The 9,636-nt window shown below is 43.7% G+C and overlaps 1 protein-coding gene across 1 annotated transcript; it reads right to left on the bottom strand.

Annotated features, from left to right (window-relative positions):
* Positions 1-2,600: 2,600 nt before the first annotated feature.
* C18H5orf52 (chromosome 18 C5orf52 homolog) lies at positions 2,601-7,927 on the bottom strand. The gene is made up of 3 exons (XM_063143860.1): positions 7,848-7,927; positions 4,744-4,852; positions 2,601-2,904 (listed from the first exon to the last, which is right to left on the bottom strand). The coding sequence occupies exons 1-3, from the start codon at positions 7,925-7,927 to the stop codon at positions 2,641-2,643; spliced, it is 453 nt and encodes a 150-aa protein (XP_062999930.1). The 3' UTR covers positions 2,601-2,640.
* Between the last annotated feature and the right edge of the window lie 1,709 nt (positions 7,928-9,636).

The raw sequence follows: 9,636 nt of genomic DNA, 5'->3' as shown, positions 1-9,636 counted from the left end.
TATCTCATGGAGAGATACTTAGGCATCCCTTTGACAGAATGGAAATGTTTTTTACGGCTGTGTTTGGGTTGAAGATCGAGTTTATTCCTTATTGTTCTGTCTTGTATTTAGGCTCAAGGAGAATATTCTATATTCACCTGTGCCACTCAGATAAAACTTCACAGGATATAACGGTGCATTTATTGGAAGATAATGAAACTCTTTATTACCTATATGGTAGTATTATTTGCTGAAGCTGCTAGGAAATTGTGTGTTTTTTATTAGTGGTTTCAATAGTTCTTAATTTCTAATTTCAAAGTATTGTCAATACAACTGTTCAAAAGTGGTTTGCATTTTATATTTTTTGTTATACTATCCATCAAATACTATGCACCAAATAACTCTTGGCTAAATGCAATAAAGATGATTGACACTGAAATTGGATCCCCATTCCCCTGGGGCCTGTAAGCTCCTTCTAGCACATGTCATTGGCATACACCATCTACCGAGGCCAGAGACTGATTCTAATTTGTTAGGATGAAGTCTGCACTTTTCACTGTCATGTAGCCAAAATGCCACAAGGACCGGCATTAACACTTACAAACACCAGTAATTTCCCCTGTAACTCCTCTCTTTGGCTTCATCTTGTTCTTTGCTGAGCCCTGGCAGTAAATGGAAGAGCTATCCCAGGTGCTAGAACCATTGAATTGCATTTATAATATGTTTTACTGCTAGAGTAACTGTAAAACAAAAAGATAATAAATAAAAAATTGCAATTGTAGTACTGGGAATACATTTTATTGTTATGTTCAAAGCAAACAAAAATAATTCAATTAGTAGCTAAAAAAAAATCTACTAGCATGCCAAAAGGTCACAGATAGATTATCCATGGCAAGTAGAGTCGGCAGGAGACAGCACACAGCACACTTGCAGCTGGACATGGGGATTGAGGAGGAATGAATTCTTAGTAATTGTTATGAAAACCCCACATCCCATCTAGACTACTCAGGCATCCCATTGATTGAAAACCGCTGCCTTAGAGAATGCCTCTTTTACAATCCCTCAGGCCAGCTTCAATTATCCTCTCTGACTTGTTTGCACAAAGTGAGAACTATTTTAGTAAAAAGCAGGGCTTTTACAACAACTGCCCCAAGGCTGTGGAACGAATCCCCCACCCCACTAAAATATGTAATACCCTCTTCCTTATATCCTTTTATTATCCCAGGTACCTCTGTATCTCTGTATTTTGTTTTACAAGTTCCATGTAGGAAATTTAACATCATGAAAATATTGTTTTAGAGTGTCATCACACGAGGGGAAATTGCGTTTGCTTACCATCGCTTCTCCACTCGTGCTTTTGTCCTTCATTACTTCCTCTCTTGAAAGAGGAAGTAAACAACTTGTATGTGTGGCCCATTCAGTGGGCTGTTTTGATTGCATTGCTTCTCCTGCACACAGCAGGAGATAGTGGCAAGTTCCGTCTTTAAATATAAGTCAGAAACGTACTGGATCTTTTTTTGTGGCGCGAAGGCTAGAAGGAACAGGAGGCAGACAACATTGTGAGAGGGACCCGCAAAAATCCATGAGTGCCCAGTAATGAGCATGCAATAAGATGGAGCTCAGTGTAAGAGTTGTAATTACAGTTTATATTTTTCCCACTGAAAAACTTCTACTAGTCCTGGCTCTAGTAAGGGCATCTATTTGATTCACATGTTATGTTTCCAAGAGTACACCTGAAAAAACATAATATATGACACTGCCTGAAATCTATGGCAGGATCTCCACTACTGCTTTATAATGGTTTATAACAGTACTGACAACTGTTGAGCCCCATGACACACTTCTTATACCATTTTCAAACCACTTTCAAAGTATTATATCCTGCTTGGTGTAGTTCTAGTCTATATCTGCGCTAAAAGAAATTTGCTAATCTAGGCATTGAAAAATTGACAACCTTTTCCCATAAGCCCATGTCTGCTGTGTTCCACTAAGGAGACATTACAGGGATGTGAATGGGTCATCTTTGAAAAAAGATTGAAGCACTTAATCCCCAATTCTGGCTGCAAAACAGACAGTATCAGTGTTGTGGGGTTGTGCAGTGCACGCTGGAGCGTATCTGAAATGGCACCAACCTGCAGAAAATGGTCCTCAAACCAAGCTAATTTCAATGTGTGTTTCAATGCATCTTTCAGGAACATCATGGTCCTATTGCTTGTGTGCTAGGCATGAACCTGGATTTAGATTCCCCCTTGACTGCAAGCTCACCTTAGGTAAGTCACAGGGGCTATTCACACAACATGCTAACCCACACTTAGTGGTTGAGTGTGGGTTGTTTTAAAATTTGGGTTGTTTGTTGAACTGTATTGTTTGAATGCAGCATGTTTTCAACATGGTGGGTTATCATGTTGTCTGAATGCAGCCACAGTCTCAATAAGCCATCTAAATAGGGAATAATAGGCTGTGAAGCCCTCTGACCATGAAAGACAATCCAAATAAAGGGACAAACGAGCTATTTGCATTGCCTGGATGCTGTGAAGGCCCTGCTCTAACATTAATTCCCTTTGGTTAATGAGACAAACCAACAGGAAAACCTGGAGGAAAAACATGTGTTTTCACCATGATTTACTCAGTGTGGAGCCACAAAGCCACTTTTCCAGCTTGTTAGTGAAGCTGCCTTTTTCTCTCTTGCTTAAAGCCTGCCCTTTTCCATCCTAGATTAGCAGACTTCTGTGGTTCCAATGATGCAAAGCTCGGGGTGCCTTTTTTCACCAAGGCCCTCTGGTCAATTTGTTGCAGCATTCTGTCGTATCTGCTATAGTCCTTCTTCCAGCGGGTCATCTTCTTCTGCTGGTCGTGCACAAACTTCTTTTTCATCTGGTCAAATAGATTGCCCATCTTCCTTTTGCTGTCTTCGATGTGCCTTACCTTTAAGTGATTAATCAGATAGAAAGCAGTTGCATAGATAGAACCCAATGATAATTCAAATGAAAAGGAAAATAAAGTGGCCTCCAGGGCATGTTTGGGTTGTGATGAACGTAACAGGAGCCTTGTTGGAGCAGACTAAGGCCCATCTAGTCTAAATGTCTGTTTCCAACAGCAGCCAGCAGCTTCTTTCAGGTATTCATTCACAAGCATGTCATAGAGATGATGACCTGGCCCTTGATTGCTCCCTGGCTTCCTAGGCAGAGGATTACTGCTTCTGCACATGGAGATTTTGGCTGTCATGGCTAACAGCCATTACCAGACCTGTACCAAAATACTGATTTCTGCCCCAATCTAATAAGGTGTTCCTGATGCAGGAGCTCTGATGCATGCATGGACCTTGTCTCTTCCATATTTCCATGGAGGGAGCTGATGTGCAAGCACATGCCATTATGAACACAGAGTGCCTCTGTCCATTGAAACAAATGGGTCTCCCTACACGTAAAGATAAAGGAAGCCCTTCACACAGTGCAGAGTTAAACTATGGAATTCAGTTCCACAGGATGTGGCCATCATCAACTTAAATGACTTTGAAAGGGGATTAGACAAATTTAGGGAGCATAAATCTATCATGATGGCTGCTGTCTCTGGATACCAATGTCTGGGAAATAAAAGCAGGAGAGGACTATTTCCCTTGTGTCCTACTTGAGGCCTCCCAAAGAACATCTGGTAGGCCAGTGTGGGAAAACTGGATGTTGGAATAGATTTATTTATTTATTACATTTATATCCCGGCTTTTTTCCTCCAAGGAACCCAAGGCGGCATACATAATCCTCCTCTCCATTTTGTCCTCACAACCACCACCCTGTGAAGTTGGTTTAGGGTTGCCATACGTCCCAGAAAACCAGGAATGTCCCGATTTCCAGGAGATTCTGAAATGTTCTGACCAGTTGGGCAAGAATCCCAGATTCCTGTTCCAGCTGGCCGGAGAAATTCTGACCTCCAAAATGGTAACTTGAGCCCAATCAGTGGAGCAGCAGCAACAGAGAAAAAGACGTATCAACCTGGTGCCTTTTCCAAAGCATCACCGCTCCTCCACAGGCTCATCTGAGTCACTCACTGTGACACCTTATTGCGCCTGCGGATGCATAGAAGAGGAACAACAGCGAGGAAAGGCACACGTGCTCCCTTCAGGCTACCTGAGTCCCATGCAATGCAAAGGAGTTTAGTTAGTTGTGGTCAGAGCTTTAGGGTAAGTGCAGGGCGGAGCTGCTGGGTTATTTGTGGAGGACAGGAGGGAGGGAGGGAACGAGTGGGGGACGAGGGGGTGAAGGAGAGGAACGGAGAGAGGGGAGAAAGGAAAGTCACTCCCCCAAAAAACCGCCCTTCAAAAATCCACCTCCTTGGATTTGGGTTGCAAGCCTCAAGCCTGTTACTTGGAAGTAAGTTGCAGTGAATTTAAGATGTCTGGTTTTACAGTTGTTGGTGTTTTAATTGAAAAACTGGGCTTTGCAAAAATTGGGCTTTCCCTAGACCTTTATATATTGCTCATTTAAAAAAAAAAAAAACCACCACTCCCCCACCACCACCACCAAATTGTTCCAGTTTTGTGGATTCAGAATATGGCAACCCTAGGTTGGTTGGGCTGAGAGTCTGTGACTGGCCCAAAGTCACCCAGTGGGTTTCCGTGGCCGAGTGGGGACTACAACCTGGATCTCCGGACTCCCAGTCCAAAACCTTAGCCACTACACCACACTGGCTCCAGCAGGACTCTTCTTATGTCCTTATTTGCAACACTGTGTGGGTAGGACTCATGCAGGGAGGTTCAAATGTAAGCCATACCTTAATCTCCTGCACTCGCTGGACACTGGTGTTATCACGGATGATCACCTTAGAAAGATGACTCTTGGGTAAAAACCTTCTCAAAGCAACATCATTGCCATTGAACAAACTGAAGGGGAGAAAGTCAGCTGGTTAGAATTACAGCTGCTAATCATTCTTCTGATCTTCTATCTGCTATTCTGATTTGTAGGCTGTTTTAGTGTGTTGTATTTAATTTTTTTTACCATTTTCCTCTCTCTTTGTTTTTGTTCTTATATTGTTGTAATCTGCCCTAGAATCAATGTTGATAAAGGGTGATATAGAATATTTTAAATAATTAGAAATAAAAATGCCAATGACAAAGGAAATGGATGAAAGGGCATATTTATCTGTGAATAGGAACACAACCTAGCCAGAGATTTGCTGTCTTGACTAAATTTTTATCCTTGCAGTGGGTTGCTAGCTTTGGAGGATTCCAAAGAGAAAAAATTAGATGTTTTCTTCTTGTCATTAATGCACACACGGGATCTGCTGCAGAGCATGCATAATAACCCGAGGCCTGCATTTAAGAGACTGTGGTGTTGTTTTAGGATAGCACACAGCCATGTGCCGTCAATAGACTGCCGTGTAAATGCAAGCATATCCACCCTGTGTGGTGAACGGAGCATTCCCCTTCTAGGAAGGTATCATGGAGGTGGCTGGTACGGTGCTGTTTTCTGGGGGTGCATTCATTGAGGTAGACTGAATGGGTGTATATTAGTTTCCCACTTGCTGCACAGAGGTGCTAGCCATCCCAAAGCAGAGAACAAACCTCTCTCTACCGCTAATTGAATGCCTGCTGCCAACTCATTCCTGGGCAGTGCCGCACATGTGAAGTCAAGCACCGTTAACCCAGGCAAGCTGAGGGTGAGCCCTAAGACACCTAGGGTTGCCATGTTTTCCCTTTTGTCCCCTTGTCTCTGATCCAGTGCCACTAACAGCAGCCTGGCATGCAGAAATTGAGCAGGTGAAGCTTTTCTTGGCACAAAGAGAAGTCTGCTTCAACTGCTTCATTTGGGTCTGGATGCTATTACGAAGTGACAGGAGCAAACCTGGTGAAAAGGTGGCAACCCTAAGGATACCCAATTCTGCAGCATGCCCACACAATCTTCACAGAGGTAAAGAAGCACTCCCTTCAAAATGGAAAGGCATGCTCCATACGCTCAAAGGCACATTGCCTGTAGGTCATTAAAAAAAACCCTTTCTCCTTGAGAGAAAGGAATTCTACAGATGTTCAGAAGCATTCAGCTCAAAGTTCCAGAATTTTTACAAACAAAGGCTGGCATCACAACACCAAATCTATCTGTGACTCGGAGCCCTACCACCAGGGACTTGTGCCTGGTCCACAATCTCCTTTTGATCGTGTCTGTATGGCTGATATCTCCTCCTGCTTCCTGCCCACTTTCTTACTGATGCCGCCTCATGGCTAAGAGTCTGAGTTGAGCATAAGGAAGCGCCTGGTTCAGATCTTGCATGGTAATTACATTGACCTACCTTGGACAGCCATGTTGTAAAGATTACAAGAAAACAACGTATACGAAGCGCTTTGAACACTCTTTAGGTGTTGGGAAAGCATTGATTTTAAAAGGTAAAAACAACTGTTTTGTGTGTGAGAGAAAGGATTCAGATTGGAACTCTAAACAATTCTAAACATCTAAAAGCCTCTCCCCAAAGTTGCCTTGAGACTTATATGGTGCAGAATTATTTTCTTCACAAAATATAAAATCACCTGCTCAGTCCACTCCACCCACTTTGTATTTTGGGAAGAAGTTGTATTATTTCTTTATTCTTTTTATGAGTTGTTTATTTATTTATTATTGCATTTATATCCCGCCTTTTTTCCTCCAAGGAACCCAAGGCAACTGTTACCCAGAGGACCTTTTCTTCTGCTGCCCCCAGACTGTGGAATGGCCTGCCGGAGGAGATTCGTCAATTTGACAGTCTTTTAGCGTTTAAAAAAGCAATAAAGACTGATCTAGTGAAAGCAGGCCTATCTAGTGAAATTTTAGAATGTTTTAAGGATGTTTTAAAGATGTTTTAATCATGTGTGGTATGTTTTTAATCACTTTTTAACATTTATTTTATATCATGTTTTTATAAAGTTTGTTTTATACTTTGAATGGTTTTAGTTTTTGTAAACCGCCCAGGGAGCTTCTGCTGTTGGGCGGTATAAAAATGTAATAAATAAATAAATATATACATAATCATCCTCCTCTCCATTTTTATCCTCACAACAGCCACCCTGTGGGGTGGGGTGGGCTGAGAGTCTGCGACTGGCCCAAAGTCACCCAGTGGGTTCCCATGGCCAAGTGGGGACTAGAACCTGGATCTCCCGACTCCCAGTCCAACACCTTAGTCACTACTAGGGTGACCATATGAAAAGGAGGACAGGGCTTCTGAATCTTTAACAGTTGCATTGAAAAGGGAATTTCAGCAGTTGTCATTTGTATATATGGAGAACCTGGTAAAATTTCCTCTTCATCACAACAGTTAAAGCTGCAGGTGCTCTGCTGTCTTTTAAATCTGGTCACTCTAGTATAGCTCCTGCACTTTAAACTCTTATTTATTTATTTATTTATTTATTTCACTTATATACCGCCCCCATAGCCAGGGCTCTCTGGGCGGTTTACAGAAATTCTAAAAATTTAGAATTTTTAAACTTGTGATGAAGAGGGAATTCCAACAGGTTCTCCACACATACAAATGACCCCTGCTGAAATTCCCTTTTCTATGCAACTGTTAAAGATACAGGAGCCCTGTCCTCCTTTTCATATGGTCACCCTAGTCACTACACCACACTGGCTGTATAGCTGAAGCTTTCAGGCCAACACATATAATAAAAGCAAACGCCATTTTAAAGCAGCAACAACCTCTGACTCCTTTTTTCAGGGGAAAAAAAGAAGTCTGCACATGCTCAGAAGCACACTTGCTTGTACGGTTTTGCAAGTCCCCAAAACGCGGCAGCCCTTATGTGTGCGTGGAGATATCCAAGAAAGGAGAGAGGGTGCCACACCCAAGAAGCCCCCATCCCATGCACAACCACGTGGATGTGATGTTTTCCCACCAGGTGGTCCCTTCAGCCTTACCTGAAAAGCACCAGCACCTGGCTCACACGGGGCTGGAAGAAGGTGACGGTGGGGTCAGGAGACTCCCGCTCCCTCTCCATTGCACATCCGCCTGGAAGTCGGGCCGGGCCGGGCCAGGCGGGAGGGGAGAGTCACAATGGCCTCGGGCCTTCACGGTTGCCCTGGAAACCGCCGCCGGGCTTGGAAGGTCGCTGCAGCTCCTGAGGCTGCTCGTGGTGGAGAAAGAGCCACCCCCGCAGGAGGCGTCGGGGGGTGGGTGCGGGGTAAGGAGCTCTCCCCCTCGGCTTGGGAGGAGCTAAATTGGGGAGGGGGCACACGCATCTCCAAGGTTTGTGGGGCGGGATGAGAAGGGGGGAAGTATCAGCCACGTTGGCTGAATGGAGCTTCCAGGGACAGATGCAGTCTACCAAACACTTGGAGATGAGGGGCAAAAAACAGAGGAGGACTTATTAACATCATCAGTGCTCAGGGTGCTTGACCAAGTGCAAGCAGAGAAGCCCCTGCCCCAAGAGGCGTACAATTCTTTGTGTTCTTCCAGTTGTGGGCTCTCTGGAGGCATCTGGCCTGCCGCCAGCCAACTAAATCAGACTTCCCCAAACCTGGCGCCTTCCAGGTGTATTGGATTGGCAGGGAATGATGGGAGTTGCAATCCAACACGTCTGGAGAGCACCAGGTTTGAGGAAGCCTGGATAAAATAGACTAGGGTGACCATATAAAAAGGCGGACAGGGCTCCTGTATCTTTAACAGTTGCATAGAAAAGGGAATTTCAGCAGGTGTCATTTGTATATATGGAGAACCTGGTGAAATTCCCTCTTCATCACCAGAGTTAAAGCTGCAGGAGCTATACTAGAGTGACCATTTTAAAAAAGGGCAGGGCACCTGCAGCTTTAACTGTTGTGATGAAGAGGAAATTTCACCAGGTTCTCCATATATACAAATGACACCTGCTGAAATTCCCTTTTCTATGCAACTGTTAAAGATACAGGAGCCCTGTCCGCCTTTCCATAGGGTCACCCTAAAATAGACCCTTGGCCTGAACCAGCCATGTTTGTTTGTTTATTTATTTATTTATTACATTTATATACCACTACGTAGCAGAAGCTCTCTGGGCGATTTACAAAGGTTTGTTCAACATTCTTTACAAATGTTGTTCTTGCTTGCTACTGTGTCTGTTGGCAGGATGGTTGGACAGGCAGGGTTGTGAGGAGCCAGTGTGGGTTGGAGATTGTGATCATGAGGGGCTGTGGGAAAGGGATGCCCTGAATGAGCATAGATGCTCATCACCACCCAAGGAATTCGTATGGAATAAATGGGCAACAGAAGTCTGGATAGCCTTGGAAACAGGAGGGTGGGCGAAAAGGTTCTCCAGACAGATTAAGAAGCGTTCTTCGGCTGTTATCCCATGGTGCCGGTCTTCTCAGGGAAGGGAGCGAACATGAGCAGTGGAAGTCAAGAACAGAGTTCCTCCCCCACTTCTCCAGCTACTAAGCCATTTACTTAATTATTATTTTATTATAGGCTGATTATTATTCTCATTCTTGATTATATAATGCCATTAGAGAGGGCCTTTTCTGTGGTGGCCCCCCAATTGTGGAACAATCTCCCTGACAAGGCCTGCCTGGCGCCAACGTTGTTATCTTTTAGGCGCCAGGACAAGTCTTTTCTCCCAGGCGTTTAGAAATATGTAATTAGCCTGGGTTTTTGTATGTTTTTGTGGTTTAAAATTGTATGTTTTTGTGATTTAAAATTTTTGTATATTGTTTTTAAGTGTTTTTATCCTATGTAAAC

The sequence above is a fragment of the Elgaria multicarinata genome, chromosome 18 (assembly GCF_023053635.1).
Source record: "Elgaria multicarinata webbii isolate HBS135686 ecotype San Diego chromosome 18, rElgMul1.1.pri, whole genome shotgun sequence".
In the NCBI taxonomy this organism is placed as follows: domain Eukaryota; kingdom Metazoa; phylum Chordata; class Lepidosauria; order Squamata; family Anguidae; genus Elgaria; species Elgaria multicarinata.
The sequence above is the reverse complement of the archived record's forward strand: the minus strand, read 5'-3'. Positions and strand labels throughout refer to the sequence as shown.